Source organism: Microcaecilia unicolor, chromosome 2 (genome assembly GCF_901765095.1).
Source record: "Microcaecilia unicolor chromosome 2, aMicUni1.1, whole genome shotgun sequence".
In the NCBI taxonomy this organism is placed as follows: Eukaryota; Metazoa; Chordata; class Amphibia; order Gymnophiona; family Siphonopidae; genus Microcaecilia; species Microcaecilia unicolor.
Window position 1 is genome coordinate 313300181 of NC_044032.1, and position 25742 is coordinate 313325922.

General features: G+C 49.3%; 1 protein-coding gene across 2 annotated transcripts in view; it reads right to left on the reverse strand.

The window, feature by feature from the left end:
- The window catches only part of RAD23B (RAD23 homolog B, nucleotide excision repair protein), a 340024-nt gene that overhangs the window by 212623 nt on the left and 101659 nt on the right, over positions 1-25742 (reverse strand). For both annotated transcript variants that reach the window (XM_030194313.1, XM_030194314.1), the window contains exons 4-5: positions 20215-20486; positions 929-984 (exon numbers count right to left, since the gene is read on the reverse strand). In XM_030194313.1, the coding sequence (XP_030050173.1) occupies positions 929-984; positions 20215-20486 (328 nt within the window). The remainder of the gene's footprint in view (positions 1-928; positions 985-20214; positions 20487-25742) is intronic.

Here is a 25742-nt window from a genome sequence, read left to right on the forward strand (position 1 = left end):
GCCTTGAGTATCTGTGTACGGTCAAGGTCCCACATCAACCCAGTGCCAGAACTGTGAGGAAAGGTAAGATGGATCTGGTCATGGGGGAGGTGGGAGGGGAGGAAGAGGAGCAGAGCAATGCCGGTTATTGCAAATTCTGGGGGGAAGGGAGCTATTGGAGGAATAAATTTGGCTTTCAAATGACATTTACAGGGTTTTTCGTTAAAGGGGCGGATAAGCGGTTTTGATGAAGGAAACAGGCATGAGGTATGACAAGACAGACAGCTAGGGTGCCTTTTGTACTGGATGAATGATTGATACAGTACATACAAAATGCCTCAATGTTTGTGAATACTGGGGGGTGTTTCAACTTGAGGGATGTGTTATGTGGAGAGGATTTTAGTTCACTATACTGTTTTAATACAGGTTTAAATTTGTGATGTTGAATTAAACATATACTGCCTCCATCACAAATCTACAGGCAATCACACCATAAAAATTTAAAATATATAGAACTATAATAAAATAATGACAATTAAAAAAAAAATAACAAAGTACTATTCTCATCCTCACCAGCAACCTGGATGCTACCTAAAGGACCGTTTCCTGGCACAACCGTGCAGGCAATTTATAGATGGGGAAGACCTAGTACATTATCAGTGGTAGTGACCTCAAAAATTTCACTGAATTGTACTGTATGTTATATTTTAATATTGTGCTGTAATGTAGATGCTTTGTAACTTGCCTAGACTGCTTAACTATTTAGGCACATAAAGAATGCAAACAGGCCCAGCCATAAGCAGCACAGCGTACCAACCCCCCACCCTTTCCATTTAGCTATATTAACCCCCCTCCCCATCCAACTCTAAACAATGAAGGTATAGGTTAGTATACATCCCTTTCCGTATCCATAAGTAATGAATATATTTGAATGCTGCTCTGTACTTACCAAGTGCACTTGTAGCATCTGCAAAAAGGTGTGACTGAGTGGAATCACCAAGTGAGCTGCAAAACGACATAACACAGTAAGACAAAAATTACTTAAAATACTCAAAAATAGCCAGCACAGCACTAGTGGAAAGAAACCCAAGTTCGATTCATGGACCCAGCTCCTGTTTATGTCAATTCAAGCTGGGGGATGAGGTGGCAGCAGTACCCACAGCCCCTCTGAATGCATCCTAGCTATTGTAAAACAATGACAGCCCACCAGCTGACCTAACAGCACACCTACACAGAACATGGGGGAAAAGCGAATGCTACATACCTGTAGAAGGTATTCTCCGAGGACAGCAGGCTGATTGTTCTCACTGATGGGTGACGTCCACGGCAGCCCCTCCAATCGGAAACTTCACTAGCAAAGTCCTTTGCTAGCCCTCGCGCGCCCGCGCGCACCGCGCATGCGCGGCCGTCTTCCCGCCCGAAACCGGCTCGAGCCGGCCAGTCCAGTATGTAGCAAGACAATACAGTTCAAGGGAAGACACAACTCCAAAGGGGAGGCGGGCGGGTTGGTGAGAACAATCAGCCTGCTGTCCTCGGAGAATACCTTCTACAGGTATGTAGCATTCGCTTTCTCCGAGGACAAGCAGGCTGCTTGTTCTCACTGATGGGGTATCCCTAGCCCCCAGGCTCACTCAAAACAACAACATTGGTCAATTGGGCCTCGCAACGGCGAGGACATAACTGAGATTGACCTAAAAAATTTACCAACTAACTGAGAGTGTAGCCTGGAACAGAACAAACAGGGCCCTCGGGGGGTGGAGTTGGATCCTAAAGCCCAAACAGGTTCTGAAGAACTGACTGCCCGAACCGACTGTCACGTCGGGTATCCTGCTGCAGGCAGTAATGAGATGTGAATGTGTGGACAGATGACCACGTCGCAGCTTTGCAAATTTCCTCCATGGTGGCTGACTTCAAGTGGGCTACCGACGCTGCCATGGCTCTAACATTATGAGCCGTGACATGACCCTCAAGAGCCAGCCCAGCCTGGGCGTAAGTGAAGGAAATGCAATCTGCTAGCCAATTGGATATGGTGCGTTTCCCTACAGCCACTCCCCTCTTGTTGGGATCAAAAGAAACAAACAATTGGGCGGACTGTCTGTGGGGCTGTGTCCGCTCCAGATAGAAGGCCAATGCTCTCTTGCAGTCCAATGTGTGCAGCTGACGTTCAGCAGGGCAGGAATGAGGACGGGGAAAGAATGTTGGCAAGACAATTGACTGGTTCAGATGGAACTCCGACACAACCTTTGGCAGAAACTTAGGGTGAGTGCGGAGGACTACTCTGTTGTGATGAAATTTGGTGTAAGGGGCCTGGGCTACCAGGGCCTGAAGCTCACTGACTCTACGAGCCGAGGTAACTGCCACCAAGAAAATGACCTTCCAGGTCAAGTACTTCGGATGGCAGGAATTCAGTGGCTCGAAAGGAGGTTTCATCAGCTGGGTGAGAACGACATTGAGATCCCATGACACTGTAGGAGGCTTGACAGGGGGCTTTGACAAAAGCAAACCTCTCATGAAGCGAACAACTAAAGGCTGTCCTGAGATCGGCTTACCTTCCACTTGGTAATGGTATGCACTGATTGCACTAAGGTGAACCCTTACGGAGTTGGTCTTCAGACCAGACTCAGACAAGTGGAGAAGGTATTCAAGCAGGGTCTGTGTAGGACAAGAGCGAGGATCTAGGGCCTTGCTGTCACACCAGACGGCAAACCTCCTCCAATGAAAGAAGTAACTTCTCTTAGTGGAGTCTTTCCTGGAAGCAAGCAAGATGCGGGAGACACCCTCTGGCAGACCCAAAGAGGCAAAGTCTACGCCCTCAACATCCAGGCCGTGAGAGCCAGGGACTGGAGGTTGGGATGCAGCAGAGCCCCTTCGTCCTGCGTGATGAGGGTCGGAAAACACTCCAATCTCCACGGTTCTTCGGAGGATAACTCCAGAAGAAGAGGGAACCAGATCTGACGCGGCCAAAAGGGAGCAATCAGAATCATGGTGCCTCGGTCTTGCTTGAGTTTCAACAAAGTCTTCCCCACCAGAGGAATGGGAGGATAAGCATACAGCAGACCTTCCCCCCAATCCAGGAGGAAGGCATCCGACGCCAGTCTGCCGTGGGCCTGAAGCCTGGAACAGAACTGAGGGACCTTGTGGTTCACCTGAGATGCGAAGAGATCCACCAGGGGGGTGCCCCACGCCTGGAAGATCTGTCGCACCACACGGGAATTGAGCGACCACTCGTGAGGTTGCATAATCCTGCTCAACCTGTCGGCCAGAATGTTGTTTACGCCTGCCAGATATGTGGCTTGGAGCACCATGCCTTGACGGCGAGCCCAAAGCCACATGCTGACGGCTTCCTGACACAGGGGGCGAGATCCGGTGCCCCCCTGCTTGTTGACATAGTACATGGCAACCTGATTGTCTGTCTGAATTTGGATAATTTGGTGGGACAGCCGATCTCTGAAAGCCTTCAGAGCGTTCCAGATCGCTCGCAACTCCAGAAGATTGATCTGTAGATCGCTTTCTTGGAGGGACCACCTTCCTTGGGTGTGAAGCCCATCGACATGAGCTCCCCATCCCAGGAGAGACGCATCCGTGGTCAGCACTTTTTGTGGCTGAGGAATTTGGAAGGGACGTCCCAGAGTCAAATTGGAGCAAATCGTCCACCAATACAGGGATTCGAGAAATCTCGTGGACAGGTGGATCACGTCTTCTAGACCCCCGGCGGCCTGATACCACTGGGAGGCTAGGGTCCATTGAGCAGATCTCATGTGAAGGCGGGCCATGGGAGTCACATGAACTGTGGAAGCCATGTGGCCCAGCAATCTCAACATCTGCCGAGCTGTGATCTGCTGGGACGCTCGCACCCGCGAGACGAGGGACAACAAGTTGTTGGCCCTCGCCTCTGGGAGATAGGCGCGAGCCGTCCGAGAATCCAGCAGGGCTCCGATGAATTCGAGTTTCTGCACTGGGAGAAGATGGGACTTTGGGTAATTTATCACAAACCCCAGTAGCTCCAGGAGGCGAATAGTCATCTGCATGGACTGCAGGGCTCCTGCCTCGGATGTGTTCTTCACCAGCCAATCGTCGAGATATGGGAACACGTGCACCCCCAGCCTGCGAAGCGCCGCTGCTACCACAGCTAGGCACTTTGTGAACACCCTGGGCGCAGAGGCGAGCCCAAAGGGTAGCACACAGTACTGGAAGTGGCGTGCGCCCAGCTGAAATCGCAGATACTGTCTGTGAGCTGGCAGTATCGGGATGTGTGTGTAGGCATCCTTCAAGTCCAGAGAGCATAGCCAATCGTTTTGCTGAATCATGGGGAGAAGGGTGCCCAGGGAAAGCATCCTGAACTTTTCTTTTACGAGATATTTGTTCAGGGCCCTTAGGTCTAGGATGGGACGCATCCCCCCTGTTTTCTTTTCCACAAGGAAGTACCTGGAATAGAATCCCAGCCCTTCTTGCCCGGATGGCACGGGCTCGACCGCATTGGCGCTGAGAAGGGCGGAGAGTTCCTCTGCAAGTACCTGCTTGTGCTGGAAGCTGTAGGACTGAGCTCCCGGTGGACAATTTGGAGGTTGAGAGGCCAAATTGAGGGTGTATCCTTGCCGGACTATTTGGAGAACCCACTGATCGGAGGTTATAAGAGGCCACCTTTGGTGAAAAGCTTTCAACCTCCCTCCGACAGGCAGGTCGCCCGGCACTGACACTTGGATGTCGGCTATGCTCTGCTGGAGCCAGTCAAAAGCTCGCCCCTTGCTTTTGCTGGGGAGCCGCGGGGCCTTGCTGATTCGCACGCTGCTGACGAGAGCGAGCGCGCTGGGGCTTAGCCTGGGCCGCAGGCTGTCGGGAAGGAGGATTGTACCTACGCTTGCCAGAAGTATAGGGAACAGTCTTCCTTCCCCCGAAAAATCGTCTACCTGTAGAGGTAGAAGCTGAAGGCTGCCGGCGGGCGAACTTGTCGAATGCGGTGTCCCGCTGGTGGAGAGACTCTACCACCTGCTCGACTTTTTCGCCAAAAATGTTATCCGCCCGGCAAGGCAAGTCCGTAATCCGCTGCTGGACTCTATTCTCCAGGTCGGCGGCACGCAGCCATGAGAGCCTGCGCATCACCACACCTTGAGCAGCGGCCCTGGACGCAACATCAAAAGTGTCATAAACTCCTCTGGCCAGGAATTTTCTGCACGCCTTCAGCTGCCTGACCACCTCCTGAAAAGGCTTGGCTTGCTCAGGGGGAAGAGCATCAACCAAGCCCGCCAACTGCCGCACATTATTCCGCATGTGTATGCTCGTGTAGAGCTGGTAAGACTGGATCTTGGACACGAGCATAGAGGAATGGTAGGCCTTCCTCCCAAAGGAGTCTAAGGTTCTAGCGTCCTTGCCCGGGGGCGCCGAAGCATGTTCCCTAGAACTCTTAGCCTTCTTTAGGGCCAAATCCACAACTCCAGAGTCATGAGGCAACTGAGTGCGCATCAGCTCTGGGTCCCCATGGATCCGGTACTGGGACTCGATCTTCTTGGGAATGTGGGGATTAGTTAATGGTTTGGTCCAGTTCGCAAGCAATGTCTTCTTCAGGACATGGTGCAAGGGAACAGTGGACGCTTCCTTAGGTGGAGAAGGATAGTCCAGGAGCTCAAACATTTCAGCCCTGGGCTCGTCCTCCACAACCACCGGGAAGGGGATGGCCGTAGACATCTCCCGGACAAAGGAGGCAAAAGACAGACTCTCGGGAGGAGAAAGCTGTCTCTCAGGAGAGGGAGTGGGATCAGACGGAAGACCCCCAGACTCCTCGTCAGAGAAATATCTGGGATCTTCCTCTTCCTCCCACGAGGCCTCACCCTCGGTGTCAGACACAAGTTCACGGACCTGTGTCTGCAACCTCGCCCTGCTCGACTCCGTGGAACCCTGTCCACGATGGGGGCGTCGAGAGGTAGACTCCCTCGCCCGCATCGGCGAAGCTCCCTCCGCCGACGTAGTCGGGGAGCCTTCCTGGGAGGTGGCCGCGGTCGGTACCGCACGCGGTACCGACGTCGGGGACCTCAACCGGGGCGATGGGCCAGCCGGCGCCACGCTCGACGGTACCGGTGGCGCAAGCACCGCCGGTACCGGAGGGGTAGGGCGCAACAGCTCTCCCAGAATCTCTGGGAGAACGGCCCGGAGGCTCTCGTTTAGAGCGGCTGTAGAGAAAGGCTGAGAGGTCGATGCAGGCGTCGACGTCAGTACCTGTTCCGGGCGTGGAGGCTGTTCCGGGCTGTCCAGAGCGGAGCGCATCGACACCTCCTGAACAGAGGGTGAGCGGTCCTCTCGGTGCCGATGCCTGCTGGGTGCCGAATCCCTCGGCGACCCAGAGCTCTCGGTGCCGACACGGGGAGGAGACCGGTGTCGATGCTTCTTCGATTTCTTCCGAAGCATGTCACCGGAGCTCCCCGGCACCGACGAGGAGGACGTCGAATCCACCCGTCGCTTCCTCGGGGCCGAGACTGAAGAAGGTCGATCTCGGGGGGGCTGTACCGCAGGAGCCCTCAGGGTAGGCGGAGACCCACCCGAGGGCTCACCGCCACCAGCAGGGGAATGGACAGCCCTCACCTGCACTCCACCCGATGCACCACCGTCCGACGACATCAGCAGACGAGGTCCTGGTACCACCGACGTCGATGCAGCTATCCGATGTCTCGGCGCCGATGCAGAGGCCCGATGCCTCGATGCACTCGATGCAGGGGCGGCCGAGAAAGATGGTCTGGACGCTGACGACGTCGATGCACTCGAAGATCCCGGTGCCGATGCCGACGAAGAGCCCGAGAACAACACGTTCCACTGGGCTAGTCTCGCTACCTGAGTCCGCCTTTGAAGCAGGGAACACAGACTGCAGTTCTGAGGGCGGTGCTCGGCCCCCAGACACTGAAGACACGACGAGTGTCGATCAGTGAGCGAGATAACCCGGGCGCACTGGGTGCACTTCTTGAAGCCGCTGGAAGGCTTCGATGTCATGGGCGGAAAAATCACGCCGGCGAAATCAAAAGCCGAAATGGCGAAATTCGAAGCACCAAATTTAGAGGGAGAAAAAATCTCGACCGAGGCCGAAAAAAGGCCTACCCCGACGCCGAAAGAAAACTTACCGGGGCAAAAAAGCTGGAAGTACGGGGAGGATTTACACGAAACCCGGCGGGGGGTTTGCGGAGCACTTCCCGACTAGGACAAAGCTTTCCCGAAGGAAAAAACACGTTCAAACAAATTGGACGCGCGAGGTCGACTTTCCGGGGCTCGACACGGCGAAAACACGACCGTACCGAGTGCGGACAAAAGAAGACTGGCCGGCTCGAGCCGGTTTCGGGCGGGAAGACGGCCGCGCATGCGCGGTGCGCGCGAGGGCTAGCAAAGGACTTTGCTAGTGAAGTTTCCGATTGGAGGGGCTGCCGTGGACGTCACCCATCAGTGAGAACAAGCAGCCTGCTTGTCCTCGGAGAATAGTCTTTTCCTCACAGCTATATGAGTGTTGCTGGGATGAATGGACTAGAAGAAATATAATTCATGGACAGACCAAAATTGTAATCTAGTTTCAGAACTGTAGACCACATTTATAATACAGAGATTTTGTTTGTGAATGTGGTTAACAAAGGCAACGTTCAAATAAAATCAAGGCTTTTATCACTACCCCAGTCCCACTGAACCCAATATGTATTTTCAGGAACTGGCAACCGCTGAAAGAAAATAACTATGGGTGGTATTTACAACTGCTGTTTTCAACATAATTGAACATTTTATATTAACATACATACCGACCTGCCTGGGAATCAGTGAAAGATGTAATCTGCTACCTAATTACTACTACTAAACATTTCTAGAGCGCTACTAGGGTTACGCAGCGCTTTACAATTTAACAAAGAGAGACAGTCCCTGCTCAAAGAGCTTACAATCTAATAGACAAGTGAACGGTCGGTCCGATAGGGGCAGTCAAATTGGGGCAGTCTGGATTCACTGAACAGTAAGGGTTAGGTGCCGAACGCAGCATTGAAGAGGTGGGCTTTAAGCAAAGACTTGAAGACGGGCAGGGAGGGGGCTTGGCGTAAGGGTTCAGGAAGGTTGCTCCAAGCATAGGGTGAGGCGAGGCAGAATGAGCGGAGCCTGGAGTTGACGGTGGTGGAGAAGGGTACTGAGAGGAGGGATTTATCCTGTGAACGGAGGTTACGGGCGGGAACGTAAGGGGAGATGAGGGTAGAAAGATAGTGAGGAGCAGCAGACTGAGTGCATTTGTAGGTAAGAAGGAGAAGCTTGAATTGAATGCGGTATCTGATCGGAAGCCAGTGAAGTGACCTGAGGAGAGGGGTGATATGAGTATATCGGTTCTGGCGGAATATGAGACGTGCAGCAGAGTTCTGAACAGATTGAAGGGGGGATAGATGGCTAAGTGGGAGGCCGGTGAGGAGTAAGTTGCAGTAGTCCAGGCGAGAGGTAATGAGAGCATGGACGAGAGTTCGGGTGGTGTGTTCAGAGAGGAAAGGGCGAATTTTGCTGATGTTAAAGAGGAAGAAGCGTCAGGTCTTGGCTATCTGCTGGATATGCGCAGAGAAGGAGAGAGAGGAGTCAAAGATGACTCCGAGGTTGCGGGCAGATGAGACGGGGAGGATGAGGGTGTTATCAACTGAGATAGAAAGTGGAGGAAGAGGAGAAGTGGGTTTTGGTGGAAAGACGATAAGCTCGGTCTTGGACATGTTCAGTTTCAGGTGGCGGTTGGACATCCAGGCAGCAATGTCGGCTAAGCAGGCCGATACCTTTGCCTGGATCTCCGCGGTGATGTCTGGTGTGGAGAGATACAGTTGGGTGTCATCAGCATAGAGAAACCATGAGATGAGATCAGGGAGCCCAGGGAAGAGGTGTAGATTGAGAAGAGAAGGGGTCCAAGGACCAATCCCTGGGGAACACCAACAGATAAGGGGATGGGGGTGGAGGAAGATCCATGAGAGTGAACTTTGAAGGTGCGGTGGGAGAGATAGGAGGAGAACCAGGAGAGGACAGAGCCCTGGAACCCAAATGAGGACAGTGTGGCAAGAAGTAAGTCATGATTGACAGTGTCAAAAGCGGCGGATAGATCCAGGAGGATGAGGATGGAGTAGTGGCCTCTGGATTTGGCAAGGAACAGGTAATTACAGACTTTAGAGAGTGCTGTTTCTGTCGAGTGAAGAGGGCGAAAACCGGATTGAAGCGGATCGAGGATGGCATGAGAGGAGAGAAAATCAAGGCAGCAGCTGTGGACTGCGCGCTCAAGTATCTTGGAGAGGAAGGGTAGGAGGGAGATGGGGCGGTAGTTGGAGGGACAGGTAGGGTCTAGTGATGGTTTTTTGAGGAGTGGCGTGACTACGGCATTCTTGAAGGTGTCAGGGACAGTTGCAGTGGAGAGTGAGAGGTTGAAGATATGACAGATGGAGGGGGTGATAGTAGGAGAGATGGTGTTAAGTTGGTGGGGATGTGATCAGAGGAACAAGTGGTGCATTTTGAGGAGTATTAGACAGTATGTGACAGTATTAGACAGTATGTGCTTGGCTAGACCACTGAACCTTTGAATGTTTTGACTTTGAAGGTTTTTACATTCCCCCATATGACAAAAAGCTATTTTCCCTGCAGAGAAGTTTAGGAGGTAACATAGTAGATGATGGCAGAAAAAGACCTGCACGGTCCATCCAGTCTGCCCAACAAGATAAACTCGTATGTGATACTTTTTGTGTACACCCTACTTTGATTTGTACCTGTCCTCTTCAGGGCACAGACCGTATAAGTCTGCCCAGCACTATCCCTGCCTCCCAACCACCGGCTCTGGCACAAACCATCTAAGTCTGCTCAGTACTATCCCCGCCTCCCACCACCAGCTCTGCCACCCAATCTCGGCTAAGCTCCTGAGGATCCATTCCTTCTGAACAGGATTCCTTTATGTTTATCCCATGCATGTTTGAATTCCGTTACCGTTTTCATTTCCACCACCTCCCGCGGGAGGGCATTCCAAGCATCCACTACTCTCTCGGTGAAAAAATACTTCGACATTTTTCTTGAGGCTGCCCCCCTTCAATCTCATTTCATGTCCTCGCGTTCTACCGCCTTCGCATCTCCGGAAAAGGTTCGTTTGCAGATTAATACCTTTCAAATATTTGAACGTCTGTATCATATCACCCCTGTTTCTCCTTTCCTCCAGAGTATACATGTTTAGGTCCGCAAGTCTCTCCTCATACGTCTTGTAACGCAAATCCCATACCATTCTCGCAGCTTTTCTTTGCACCACTTCAATTCTTTTTACATCCTTAGCCAGATACGGCCTCCGAAACTGAACACAATACTCCAGGTGGGGCCTCACCAACGACTTATACAGGGGCATCAACACCCCCTTACTTCTGCTGGTCACACCTCTCTCTATACAGCCTAACAACCTTCTAGCTACTGCCACCGCCTTGTCACACTGTTTCGTCGCCTTCAGATCCTCAGATACTATCACCCCAAGATCCCTCTCCCCGTCCGCACCTATCAGACTCTCACTGCCTAACACATACGTCTCCCGTAGATTTCTATTCCCTAAATGCATCACTTTGCGTTTCTTCGCATTGAATTTTAATTGCCAAACCGTAGACCATTCTTCTAGCTTCCTCAGATCTTTTTTCATGTTTTCCACTCCCTCCGGGGTGTCCACTCTGTTACAGATCTTTGTATCATCCGCAAATAGGCAAACATTATCTTCTAACCCTTCGGCAATGTCACTCACAAATATATTGAACAGAATTGGCCCCAGCATCGATCCCTGAGGCACTCCACTACTCACCTTTCCCTCATCCGAGTGAATTCCATTCACCACCACCCTCTGGCGTCTGCCCGTCAACCAGTTCCTAATCCAGTTCACCACGTCGGGTCCTATCTTCAGCCCGTCCAGTTTATTTAAGAGCCTCCTGTGGGGAACCGTGTCAAAAGCTTTGCTGAAATCTAAGTAGATTACGTATATAGCTCTTCCCTGATTCAATTCTCCTGTCACCCAAAGAGATCACTGCTTCCAGCATCATGCACCAATGAAAACCAATACCAGTTCTTACTGCATGACTTCACTTGGCATTAGGTCAGGCTGGCAATAGTCACAATGACATCTATCAATCCTCAATCTCAAGGAAGAACAATGTTTCTTCCATGTGGATGCATTCCCACATCCAGTACAGCTCTAAGGTCCTGAGGGGTCAATGCCTCTGATGCATCTGGGCTGCACTTTGTGGTGATAAAGAGCAAAAAAGCCCTTTTGATTCTACATAGACCCTTAGATGAATCTTCCGACAGATGGCACAGTTAGGAATGTCATATTTAAGGCCAAGAGCAAGGTAAAATTATGCCTTACCTGCTGATAATTTTCTTTCCTTTAATAGCAGCAGAAGAATCCAAAAACTGGTGGGTTGTGTCCATCTACCAGCAGGTGGAGATAGAGATTACAAAGCTGAAGGCAGTGATCCCAGACGGCCAGCTCCTCCTTCACCTCAGTACATGTCTCATCACCACGTAGAATCAGACAAGAAACCAGGAAGCCTTCCTCTTCAGTGGATCCTGTTTTCTTTCCTGGTCTCTGTTATTATTTTTTTTTTTTTTGGGGGGGGGGGGGGGGGGGGGGGGAAGAGAGACTAAAGACCAGGACAAGAACAGACAGGCAAAACAAGCACGGCTGACAAAGGGTGGGATCCTGGATTCATCTGCTGCTACTAAAGGAAAGAAAATTATCAGCAGATAAGGCATAATTTTACCTTCCTTAGCATATGCAGCAAATGAATCCAAGAACTGGTGGGATGTACCAAAGCAATCCCTAAGTACGGTGGGGGGAAGTCACTCCCCGAGTCAGAACCACCACTGCAAAGGCAGCATCTGAATAGTGCAAGCACACCCACCCAAGAGGTAGATAGCAATCTTGGGAAACGAGCCTGCAATGTCACTGGTGGGACGCAACCTTTCCAAAAAATCCACAAAGTATCTGCAATCCAAAGAGAAAAAAAATCATATCAGACCAGATGCTGCCGTCCCACGGCAAGAACCAGCAACAAAGACGAAGAGAAGATCCAAACGCTGAAAAACATGCAACATCTGCGAATACCAGAGAACCCTCTGAACACTAAGACGACGAAGCACCGTGTACTCCGCATGAAAATCCCCCTCCTGAAAGGAGGGACGAAAAAGAGGCTGAAAAAGAAAAGCCAAACCACAACCGGAAAGGAAAGGAACCGAAAGCAAGGTCACTCCAGACTCTGCAAATTGCAGAAAAAAACAGATTGGCGTGGCTGCACTAAAAATTCAGACACTCTGCGTGTCGAAGAACTGGCGACCAAGAACACTGCTTCTAAATTCCTAAGCGAAGCATTCTGCAAAGGAACAAATGGAGTTCGAAGCAATGCTCGGTACACAAGGAGCCCCAAACTAGACTCTGAGAATACGAACGAGGTTTCAGGGTGAACAAGGTCGCAGCAGCAGAGGAGCAAAGCACTCTGCAAGAAATGCACCACCTCCTAGTGCAAGGCCAGGCCCTTCTGCAACCCAACCTGCAGAAAGAACTCAATCGCTGAGGAACAGATGCCAGCAATGAAGACCAAGTGTGGGCCGCAACCAGCCTCAAAAATCCTCAACACCCGAGAATATGCGGTTGAAGTAGACCATGGACCACAAACAAGATTGTAACAGAAAAGTAACGAGTGCATCCAAAGAACTCTTGTTCCTCAGAGCTGACCTCTCAAAAATCCAGGCCGTAAAACCAAAGCGAGAGGGATCATCCATCCAAAAACGGACCCAGAAGGAAGAGCCCGGAGTCAAGCGGGATCGAAAATGAAGATGCCACCAGGAGCCGAACCATATCCGCATACAAAGGTCACTGTGGTTAATCCAGAGCTACTAGACTCAACCCTGGTGGCGAGCGATCCAAAATAAACTCAGCCACGGAGGAAACACTATCAAAGAACGTCCTCCGGCTAAGGAAGCAATTTAACAACAGCCCTGCCAAATCGCTCTCTGATGACAGAAGGAAGGCATCTGGACGTCCAGCTGGGATGCAATCAGATCTACCTCCGGAGCTCTCTACCTGAGGCCAAACTAGAGAAGCACTGGTGCAGAATAACCATTCTGCCAAGACCAGAATACGGCAGAAAAGAGAACTCACCATAAGAAAATCCCGCAAAGTGGGCCGCGTAGAAACGGAACACGAGGTCCTCTGCCCACTACATGGGGGTGACATGCCCTGATGGCCACCGTCTGACTCAGAGTCCCACTCTGTCGAAGAAGCAGCCATCGACTCATCTTCTCCGATGGTACAAGCACCGCCTAGCCCGCAATGTGTCCTGAAGTGAAAGATGAACAGCACCAAAAGCAGGTCCAGGCGGCAGATCAGCTACACGTCCCCTGTGCCATCCAAAGCCCTGAGAGACTCGCATCTGTGACCACCACCATCCACTGCAGAGGCGCCAAGGCATCCCTTCCACAGGGAGGAATTGTGGAGCCACCAGTTCATGCGCAGCTGTACCGAGAACAGACACGGAAGACACTGCTGACACTCCTGGAACACAGGAGACCACCCGTCGAGAAGCAAGAGCTGTAGATGTCGCCTATGAGCACTGCCCACGGCACTACCTTCAAAGTGTCCGCCACAGAGCCCAAGACATGAATGCATAGCCAGGCCAGAGGACTCAGCGCCCTGAGCAGGCAGAGCACCCAAGTCTGAACTTAGATCCTCTAGTCCTTGGTCAAGAAAAAAATCGTACCAGAGCTGTCTGGAATGGGACGAGGTGGCTCATTTGAAGGATGACCACCCAGCCCAAGGATTCCGAGAAGACCTGGGAAGATAAGACTCTTGGATCTCGTCCAGAGCGAGGTGCACTCTGATGTTGTCCTTGCGAAGAATGCCGCAAAACTCCCAAACCTAGGAAAAGGTGAATGGAGTTATAGCCATGTCAAAACGCAAAGCCTGGAACTGAACATGAGGGCCCAGAACGGCCAAACAGAGAAACCACAGGTGAGGGGGTGAAACAGGAAACAGAAGAAATGCTTCCTAAGGGAGAAGTGCAGGGAAGAATACTAAATTGAAGTAGCTCTGAATATAGCTAGCTGTCCAGTATAAAGAAAAAGTGCAATAAAAGCCTTAGAGACACTGCAACAAACAGCTAGCTAGAGGTGCCACAGATACCGTGGAAGCTGAAGCTGGTATGCAATAGTTTGATCAGTGTCAGAGAGTAAAACCAGACCTGCCAAGTCTCCCACATTCAGCGGTAGACTCCTGCTTTGGTGGGTCATCTCCGAACTCCCGCCAAAGCAGGAAAGTTTCCCGCTGAGATACCGTCAGCAGCTCCACCTTCCACCCGGTATTCATTTCCTGGCCACTCCTGCTTCTCCTGTTCAGCAGCAGCAGCCGTGACCAAAAAATAAAAGACAAGTGCAGGGCCGCAGCAGCCTTCAGGCATGGGCTGTCGGCTCTGCAGCCACTCCTCTCTCAGCCCCTGGAGGAGCAGGAAGTTGACATCGACTTCCTGCTCCGCTCCAGAGAAAGAGAGAGTAGCGGCTGCAGAGTCGACAGTCCCATGCCTGAAGGCTGCTGTGGCCCCACGCTTTTTTTTTTTTTTTGTCGCAGCCGCTGTTGCTCAACAGGAGAAAGCAGCAGTGGCCAGGAAACGAATATCTGGTGGAAGGGAGAGCGGGAGGGAGGTAGAATTCACAGAGAGCGAAGATGGGGAGAGAAGCAGGGGACATGGAGAAAGAGAAGCTGCTGAAGATAAGGATGGGGCGAAAAGGGGGGGGGATCCTGGCTGAGAGCAGAAAGAAAGAAGACGCTGGAAGGAAGGGTAGGGAGAGAAACAGGAGAGAACTGAAGGATGGGGAGGGGAGGGGTATGATGAATGGAAAAGGTTAGAGAGAGACACTGGATGGAAAGAAGGGGATAGAAAGAGAGACACTGGATGGAAGGAACGGGAGAGGGGGGAGAAGGATGGAAGGATGAGGACAGAAAGAGGGAAACCGGATGGAAGGATGGGGAGATAAAGAGGGGAGAAGAATGAAAGGATGCAGAGATAAAGGGGAGAGACTGGAAGGTTGTGGAGGGAGAGAGAGAGAGAGGAGAGAGAGAGAGAGAGAGAGAGAGAGAGAGAGAGAGAGAGAGAGAGAGAGAGAGAGAGAGGGGACACAGAACAGAAAAGGGTAGAGAATAGGGAGGACACTAGATAGAAGGAGAGGGTGAGGAGTGGCCTAGTGGTTAGAGTGGTGGACTTTGGTTCTGGGGAACTGGGTTCGATTCCCACTGCAGGCACAGGCAGCTCCTTGTGACTCTGAGCAAGTCACCTAACCCTCCAGGTACAAATAAGTACCTGTATATAAATATGTAAGCCGCATTGAACCTGCTATGAGTGGGAAAGCACGGAGTACAAATGTAAGAAAAATAAAATAAACACTAGATGGAAGGATTAGGAGAGAGGGCAGATGGGTGGAAGGATGGGGAGAGAAAGAGGGAAGACGCTGGATGAAAGGATACAGAAAGAAAGAGGGAAGACACTGGAAGGATAGGGAGAGAGGGGAGTTACTGGATGGAAAGGGGGAGAGGACAGAGTAGTGAAAGACTTGAGAATAAGAGGAAGGGGCATGGGGAGAACAAGGGTGAGGAAAAGATGAAAAGCCATAGGTAGATGAAGTAAAAAGAACGAAATTAAGGAATGGATAGTAAGAATGAATTAAATCTAGACAGAGAGAGGCAGAAAAATATTGAAGAAAACAAAGAAAAAGGAGAGAAAAATGACAAATGAACAGGAAACCATGGCAAGAGAGAGAAGATGAAAGAAAGAAGAATCAAGAGACTGGGAGCAACGCAATTAGAAAAAGTAGATTGGCCAGACAACAAAGGTAAAGAAAATAATTTTATTTTTAATTTAGGATAAAGTAATGTGGAGTGGAGGAGTAACCTAGTGGTTAGGGTGGTGGACTTTGGTCCTGGGGAACTGAGGAAGTGAGTTCAATTCCCAGCACAGGCAGCTCCTTGTGACTCTGGGCAAGTCACATAACCCTCCACTGCTCCATGTAAGCCGCATTGAGCCTGCCATGAGTGGGAAAGTGTGGGGTACAAATGTAACAAAAAAAACAAACAAAAAATAATAATGTGGTAGCTGTGTTAATAAGTTTAATAAATGCAAACAAAACACAAAATAGAAAATAAGGTGATACTTTCACTGATACATTTTTCATTAGCTTTCAGAGAACAACACATCCTTTCTCAGGTCAGGCGAGGATGCCATAACAGCATTATACTGACCCGAGGCAGGAGATTTTGGCCTCTGAAAGCTAATTGAAAAGGGTTTTAGGCTATTAAATAAAATATTTTCTGAAATGGCTGTGGGTTTGAGGTGTGCCAGGGAGCGGAGCCATGTACAGTGGGTGGAGCCAATGCAAAGGGGTGGGGGCTGGGGGGCATGTACTAAAATCTCCCTCTCAAAAATGGGGACCCCTTGGCAGCTCTGTAAAACTAGAAGAGCACTGCTGCTGTGGGAAACCACCACAGCTAACCTTTGCACTGTAGCATAGCGTAAACTGTCCCAGCTATGCAAAAACTGCTTATCAAGGCAAGCAATATGAGAGAGGGAAGTAAAATATGCCCCATAGAAAAGGAGCCAAGGGCCACAGCTTCTAATATGATGCATAAACCAGCCTTAAACCTGTGACCTTCAGGCTGAAAGCCAACCATCTTCCAAAAAATAAAGCTATTTTGCTGAAACTACTGCACCTGGAGAAAATGCCCCCATGATAGCACTCAGGTTCCATGGTTATCATGGAGACCAAAGCCCCAGAAAATAACAATATGTAACAGTTCCCACAGAAGTGTGGAGCCAAAAAGACACTAAGCCTAGAAACTTCCTTGTAAAGGTGCAGAAAAAACAAGGAAACATAAGCAGAAACCAGCCAGGCCCAACTCTGTTGAGCTTCCAAGATCAGAGATGAGGCGCACTCAGGGTGATGTGCTCACAGGCAATACCTGAACTGCCAGTATAAAAGAGTTTCACAAAGGAAGGAGGGGAAACTTCCAAGCTGTTCAAGCAATTGCCCTCAGAGAAAAACTAAGGGGACAAAAATATCTGTAAGTAAAAATACTACATACAAAATAGGCCCTTTCAGAGGCCTGCTCCGATGCTGTTCACTGTTTCCCACACCAGGAACAGCCTTAGCCAACGCGGGTAACTAAAAGAAAACCTAAACTCACCACAGACAGTGATGCCTATTGCTATTGTGAGAAATGTGTAAACATATTGCTTTTTCATTTAACATAATTGCAAAAACAATAGCTTATGCCCTGGTAGAAAGGAACTCTTTAGGGATGAAAGTATAACTATACTTCTGTAGGCCCTCTCTAACAGAAATCAACATATTATAGCTTTCTAAAATCATTAACAAAAGGAACTCTGTTTAAAGCAGTGTGTGCAAAGTGATGAAAGTGCTGAGACAGGAAGAGAGAGGGGGGTAAGAAGCCCAAAGAGCTGAAATAACAATGTATCTAAGCATGAGACCATGAAGCTGTAAAACTGTGGACAAAGGGGGAAGGTGAAACATGTCACGTGCTAAACTATGCAAAGCTCTCACATAAAGGTTTGAAGGTAAGAAAATGCAAACCAAGCAGAACTAACAATGGATAGAGGCTAAGCTGCTTGGGCAATGGAAAATTTTCAGAAGACTGTCATATGATAATTAGCAATATATTGGGGGTTGGTAAATGTGATCAATATCCAATAAGAAACTTAGGGGCAGATACTTAATGTAACCAAAAGAACGGGTATATAACCTGTAAACATTAAGGATGGTGTTTGCTCTCAGGGGCACCCATTCTTGCAAGGGTGTATTTTGAAATAATAAATTAAGACTTGTTTCACCAAATCTGGTTTCATAAGTTCTTTTTGTATAAGTTCTCTGGGGGCCGTTTATAACACTATCAATGTACCCACTTAGGCAAACATGACTTTCCAGCTCAGGTGATTCTTGCTGCCTTTGTGCAGAAAGGGACTGCCCTAAAAATACTCCATCAGATAGAGGAAGACAGGGGAACAATGTACCCTACTAATGGGCTGGAGAGAAAACATTGTCTCTTTGGGGCAGGGTCCATCAGAGGAGACAGAAAGGGAAAAAACCAGAAAACTCCAAAGGCTGAACTAAAAAGGAACTAACAGTTCCCCTACCAGACTTCTGCAACATATAGGCATACAAAGCAGCAGAATGAGCTGGGGGAGGTCAGAAGCCCCCTGCCCCAGAGAAGCCCCCAGAGTGGATGACGTGCATCCCGAAAAAAAAACAAAGGCGCATCACAGGACCATCAGATTCCTTCTGGAAACTTAGGTATCTAGAACCCATGTGCCCGAGATGGGCATAAAAACTCCCCCAATCACGAAAAGGGCTACTGAGGCCAAGCTCTCTTAAGAAAAAAGGTTCAAATTAAGGGACTCAGAGCAGAGGAGATCCTGCTCAGAAGATATAGAAACAGCTTAAAGTAGTTCTGTTCTTCCCTTGGATCCCCTTTAATAATGGGGCAGTTTGAGATGAATCTATGCCACTGCCCCAGCTACATGCAAACAGTTTCTGACTCAACAGTGGTTCTGGTAAAAGAAACCAAAGGCTGGAGGAAAATAAAGGGGAACCCCCTGTACCAGCAGTCTCTAATGGAACACAAGGTCCTTTAGGAGAAGCACCCCTCCCCGTCCACATGAAGGCCGCATGGCGGGAAAGGATTCAGAGCAGGTATCAGGAGAAAAGAGAGGGCTGTGCGGCAAAAAGGCACACGTTCCCGCCATTTTAGCGCAAGAAAAGGCTGCTCGGGGAAGGGAACTTCTCTCCCCAGTGTTCAAACACACCACCACACAAAGTCCCGCTGCGGAGCATCTGCTACCGGAGAAGGAACCGCTTTCAACGCCAGCATCACCCACACTAAAGCACGGTACCTCCTCGCCAAAAAGAGAAAGGCAGGGGCTCACCGAACAGATGGTGTCTCCGGAGGAGAAACAGTGTCCCACTGACGCAGCAGCCTACTACCTAACCAGCACACAGACAAAGCACAGTACAAAGATAGGGAAACTCTCTACTGCCCAGTCCTGTAAGAAATCTTCTTTCTTCTGGGGGTTTTTTTTTTTTTGTGGGGGGGTTTAAACACTGAATGAAGGCAAAGGAGCTCTCGTGTTTTTGGTGTTTTTTTTTTTTTTTTTTTTACTGGTGAGGAAGGCTAGAGCTCTAAAGACTGGCAGGCAAGGGGGGGAAGGGTGAAGCAGGGACCCAGAAGACTGAGTATGCCCCCAAGTTGGCACCACCAGCCAGACACCCCCTAAACTAAACTGGCCCACAGGACCCAGGAGTATCCCAAACAGACAAATCCAGGAGCTGCTGAAGAATAGTCTACACCTGCTGGAGATAGAGATGTACTGAGGTGAAAGAGGAGCTGGCCGTCTGGTATCACTGCCTTCAGCTTTGTAATCTCTATCTCCCCCTGCTGGTAGATGGACACAACCCACCAGTTCTTGGGTTCATCTGCTGCATATGCTAATGAACAGACAATTTATGTGAGCCCGTGACAGAAAACATTCTGCCACACCACATACATTTGTTGAAGTTACCGGGAGTCTTCTGTTCCTCAGTCATATGCTGAAAAACACGCTGTAATAAAATGAAATAACTCAATATTTAAAAATAAATTGTCTGATGCTACTTGATGCACAGCTGCACCAAGAAAAAAAAAAGCAATACAAAAATTGGGGTCTTCTAAAAGGGAAAAAGGAGCAAAGAATTCAACATTTATTTAAATCACTGAAAAAATTCCTCACTTTTGACCCAAATGAGATAAAACCTCCAGGGTCCCCAGAAAAAGAAATAAGATATCCCTGCCCAATAAAGGGAAACCCCACACATGTGCAGGTCATCACTCTAGAACAGTTTAGATTCTTTTTCCAGCCTGGGCTGCCTTCAGATAGCAAACAACAAAATATCCTTCTTGGTCTCAAAAAATACAGGGCTAACTTGTATAAAGGGGTGAAGAAGATACCTACCTTGATTAGGTATCACCTAGAATGATAATGGAATCTGAACAGAAACACAGATGTTGTAAGATAAAAATTATTTTCCCAACTTTCCAACCCCTGTATGCTTTACACTTAAAGTAAACAACATCACACCTCTCTCATTTCCACCTTACACAGAATAAAGAAGGAAACAGGAATATGGTGTATAATTTCAATAAAGTTTACAAATATATTTCACCTGTTGCTGGGTTCTTTGTTTTCAGTTGATGCTGATGTAACAGTGTCCGAGTCTTCATCAGGCTTTTCAGATGGTTTCTCTTCTTTAGGAGCACAAGTAGCTGGAGGCTCAGAAGGAGCTGCAGCGGATGTCGGAATGGGAGAAGCAGGAGTTGGAGTAGAAACAGGGCTGGGAGATGCTGCTGTTGTAGTAGAAGTGACAGTGGCTACACTTGATGAAGAAGTAGCAATTGTTGACGGTGTTGCTACAGATATAGTTGACACAGTTTTTGGCTACAAACAAAGAAAAATTTGTCTAGTGCTTTATTAAAACCAACACACTGACAACCCTCCCTCCATCGACACCTCAGAAACAAAGGTTTTGAAGAAGAAAAAGGATAGATTTTTGTAAATCAAGAAGATAACTGCAGTGGGGCTTTAGCTTCTTTTAATATTGTTATACATAACTACTTTAGTTAATACTAATTTTGCAAATAGGTCGTTTACCCAATGAGCTGGGACAGATAGCACTTACACCAATTCCGAAGTCTAATATCTGGATATGCCCATTCCTTCTAGTTTTAGACCAAATGCTAGTATAACTCTGTTTGCTAAACTGATAGAAGCTATTGTTGGAACTAGACTGATTTGCTGTGTGGACGTATTTTCATTACTCCATGGATTCCCAGTTTAGGTTTAGAAATAATCACAGTACTAAGTCACTACTTCTTGGTCTGTTAACTAGATCGGGAATTCTTCGGGTCATGGCGTTCAATATCTGTTGATTCAGTTTCATATCTCAGAGGCATTTGACACCATGGATCATTCCATCTTGCTTGCGAAATCTTGCCTATGCTGGTACTTCTGATACCTGGTTTCAGGATTTTCTAAAACAAGTTAGTTATTCTGTATTAAAAAATAATGTAAAAGCTAAGTCAGACTCTGATATGCGGCAAGGATCACCTCTCTCTCTCCCTCCCCTTTTGAAGTTTAATTTCTTGATTTTTGATACAGATACCATCAAGAGCTCACAACATAACAACAAGTATTATCTACTTCTTTGTTCTTCTCCGTTAACATTTAAACTCAAGAATATCCTTTATCCTCAGATTCATCCTTTTTATCTAAAGAAATTATGAACCATCATATTTCCTTTCAGTATTTTGTGGGATATAAAAGATATTTCAATACCTTAAAGATGGGTCTTTTAGACTGGGGTTTATTGACCGCATTTACCAGCCCATTTCAAAAACTTTATATTCTGCCTACAAACCACAAATCCTAAAGCAGATCGCAATAAATGCAATCAATTAAAAACGCACATACACAACATAATCTAGCCTAGTTGAAAAAAATTAATTTTTGCCAAAAAGCCAGGCTTTCAAACATTCCCTTAATAACCAAATTAATGGAAGGGATGGTGACCAAACAACTCACAAACTATTTAAACAAATGCTCAATACTACATGACTCCCAATCAGGATTCGGTCTAACCACAGTACTGAAACAGTACTAGTCACTCTCATGAATAAATTCAAACAAATGATTGCAACTGGCAAGAATATACTACTTCTACAATTTGACATGTCTAGCGCCTTCGACATGGTTGATCATGGAATACTACTACATATCCTCGAGTACTTCGGAATTGGAGGCAACGTTCTCAATTGGTTCAAGGTTCCTAACCACACGATCTTACCAAGTGACATCTAATTCGACTACATCAGCCACATGGACACCTGAATGCGGAGTTCCACAAGGATCCCCCCCCCCCCCCCTCACTGACCTTATTCAACTTAAGGATGATACCCTTGGCCAGCTTACTATCAAACCAAAACCTCAACCCATACATATACGCAGATGACGTAACGATTCTACATCCCATTCAAACAAGATTTAAAGGAAATTTCCAAAGACATTAATCAAAGCCTACACATCATGCACACATGGGCGGGTGCATTTCAGCTGAAACTCAATGCAGAAAAAACCCAATGCCTAATACTTACCTCTCAACACAACCACAACACCATTAACACACCAAACTGAATCTTCCAATTTCGGAGACCCTAAAAATTCTTGGAGTTACCATTGACAGACACCTAACACTTGAGAATCACGCGAAAAACACTACCAAGAAGATGTTCCACTCAATGTGGAAATTACACGAATAAGAACTTTCTTCCAAGGAACGTCTTCCGAAACCTGGTACAATCAACGGCACTCAGTCATTTAGACTACTGCAACGCACTATACGCTGGCTGCAAAGAGAAAATAATCAAGAACCTCAGACAGCACAGAACACTGCAGCTAGACTCATATTCGGTAAAACAAAATATGGTAAAATTATGTATCATACCTGATAATTTTCTTTCCATTAATCACAGTGATCAATCCATAGACTGGTGGGTTGTGTCCATCTACCAGCAGGTGGAGATAGAGAGCAATCCTTTTGCCTCCCTATATGTGGTCATGTGCTGCCGGAAACTCCTCAGTATGTCGATATCCAAGCTCCATCCGCAGGACTCAGCACTTAGAGAATTACACCCACAAAGGGACACTCTGCCCAGCTCACCACCGCCGAAACGGGGGAGGGGAATAACCCAGCTCATCCCCACACAAGTGGGGGAGGGGAATCCGTCCAGCTCATCCCCGCGGAGCGGGGGGGGGACACCACCCCGCCGATGCGGGGGGATCTGGCTTATCCTGCAACCGCAACCGCGGGAGGAGCTGACTGACCCTAACACCGCCGAAGCGGGAGGGGTACAAAGCTGCCCTACAGCGCACGAAGCGGGAGGGAGCGCCGGCAGAATTTATGTCTCAATCCAGCCCCGTAAAACGGAGGAGAGAGGAATGCAGCAGCTCACTGTAACACAAATTCGTCTCAACTCTTGAAGAATCCATTGAAAAACTTGAACACGAAGTCCTCCTGAACAGGAACTGAAGACTAAACTTGAACCTGAAATGCAACCAGAATATAAACAATACAGATATCTGGGAGGGACTATGGATTGATCAGCTATGATTAATGGAAAGAAAATTATCAGGTATGATACATAATTTTACCTTCCATATCATCATGCTGATCAATCCATAGACTGGTGGGATGTACCGAAGCAGTACTCACCCAGGGCGGGACATTGAAATCCCTGACCGCAACACTGAAGCTCCAAACCGGGCCTCGGCCCGAGCAGCCACAGCCAAGCGGTAATGCCTGGAGAAGTATGGGCCGATGCCCAAGTTGCCGCCTTGCAAATCTCTTCCAAGGAGACGGACCCGGCCTCTGCCATCGAGGCCGCCTGAGCTCTAGTGGAGTGAGCCTTCAGCTGGATAGGCGGCACCTTCCCCGCGGCCACATAAGCCGCTGCAATGGCTTCCTTGACCCATCTTGCCACTGTAGGCTTAGAAGCCTGCAGACCCTTACGAGGACCTGCAAACAGGACAAACAGATGATCCGATTTCCGGAAATCATTGGTCCCTTCCAAGTATCTGATGATGACTCTTCTCACATCCAGATATTTGAGAGCAGAGTATTCCTCTGGGTAGTCCTCCCTACGGAAGGAAGGGAGACAGAGCTGCTGATTCACATGGAAGCGAGAAACAATCTTGGGCAGGGAAGGAAGGCACTGTGCGAATAGACACTCCTGCCTCAGTGAACTGCAGGAAAAGGCCTCTCGACATGAGAGTGCCTGGAGCTCGGAAACTCTTCTGGCTGAAGTGATAGCCACCAAAAAGACTGCTTTCAACGTCAGGTCTTTCAGAGATGCCCTCGACAAGGGTTCCAAAAGGCGGCTTCTGCAAGGCTCTTAGTACAGGTTGAGATTCCACGCAGGCACCACTGAGTGCAGAGGAGGGCGCAGGTGATTAACTCCCTTGAGAAAAACGCACCACATCTGGCTGCGAAGCCAGGGGAAGCACCCTTCAGGCGGCCCCTGAAGCAAGCCAGAGCCGCTACCTGGACTTTAAGGGACCTGAGCGACAGGCCTTTCTCCAGACCTTCTTGCAGGAACACCAACACTGAAGAAATTGGAGCAGTGAAGGGAGAAGTGAGCCTGCTTCACACCACGCTGCAAAGGTACGCCAAACCCTGGCGTAAGCAGTAGAAGTATGAGCGCTCCTCGCTCTCAGCATAGTGGCGATGACCTTGTCTGAGAAGCCCTTCTTTCTCAGACGCTGCCGCTCAATAGCCAGGCCGTAAGACCAAAGGGGGAGGGATCCTCCATCACCACGGGACCCTGATTTAACAGGCCCTGCTCCACTGGCAGCCGCAGAGGATCGTCGACTGAGAGCCTGATCAAGTCCGCATACCAGGGACGTCTGGGCCAGTCCAGACCCACCAGGATTATCCGGCCCGGATGCTTTGCCACCCGGTCTAGCACCCTGCCCAACATGGGCCAGGGCGGGAAACACATAGAGAAGCTCCTGTGTCGGCCACTGTTGGAGAAGAGCATCTACTCCCAGAGATCGAGGGGTCCCGTCCTCTGCTGAAAAAGCGCGGCACTTGGCAATTGGCCGATGACGCCATCAGTTCTAGGCTCGGCTGGCCCCAGCGCTTCGTGATGTCCAAGAACACTGAGCAGATAGCTGCCACTCTCCGGGCTCCAAGGTATGGCGACTGAGAAAGTCCGCCTTGACATTCATGACTCCGGCAATGTGGGCCGCTGACAGCTGTTCCAGGTTCGCTTCCACCCACTGGCATAGATTCATGGCCTCCTTGGCTAGAGGGGCGCTCTTGGTACCTCCCTGGCGGTTGACATAGGCCACAGCCGTGGCATTATCGACAGGACCCGTACTGGCTTCAACGCCAGTACCGGGATGAACTCCAAAAGCGCCAACCGAATGGCTCTGAGTTCCAGGAGGTTGATAGACCACTTTGCCTCTGCAGGAGACCAGAGCCCCTGCGCTGTCCTTCCCAAGCAGTGGGCTCCCCAGCCCGACAAAGAGGCGTCCGTCGTGACGACAATCCACTCGGGGTCACCAGAGGCATTCCTGCAGACAACTTGTCTGTCTGCATCCCCAGCTCAGCGCCTTGCGCACTGCTGGGTCCAAGGGAAGTCGCACAGCATAATCCTCCAACATCGGAGTCCAGCGCTGCAGCAGAGAGAGTGTAGTGGTCTCATATGAGCCCTGGCCCAAGGCACTACTTCCATCGTGGCCGTCATAGAGCCCAACAGCTGCACATAGTCCCAAGCCCGAAGAGGAGAGGCTACTAGGAACTGGTCCACCTGAGCCCGAAGTTTGACAATCCGATTGTCTGGCAGGAACCACTCTGCACACTTGGGTGTCGAATCGAACTCCCAGATACTCCAGGGACTGAGTCGGGCGCAGCTGGCTCTTCTCCCAGTTGATGATCCACCCCAGGGAGCTCAAAAGAGCAACCCACCCGGTCCACAGCTTTGCCGCACTCTGCATAAGAGGGGGCTCGGATCAACCAGTCGTCCAGATAAGGATGGACTTGTACTCCTTCCTTTCGCAGGAAGGCCGCGATGCCCACCATTACTTTGGAGAAGGTCCGCGGAGCAGCAGTAGCCAACCCGAAAGGGAGGGCTCTGA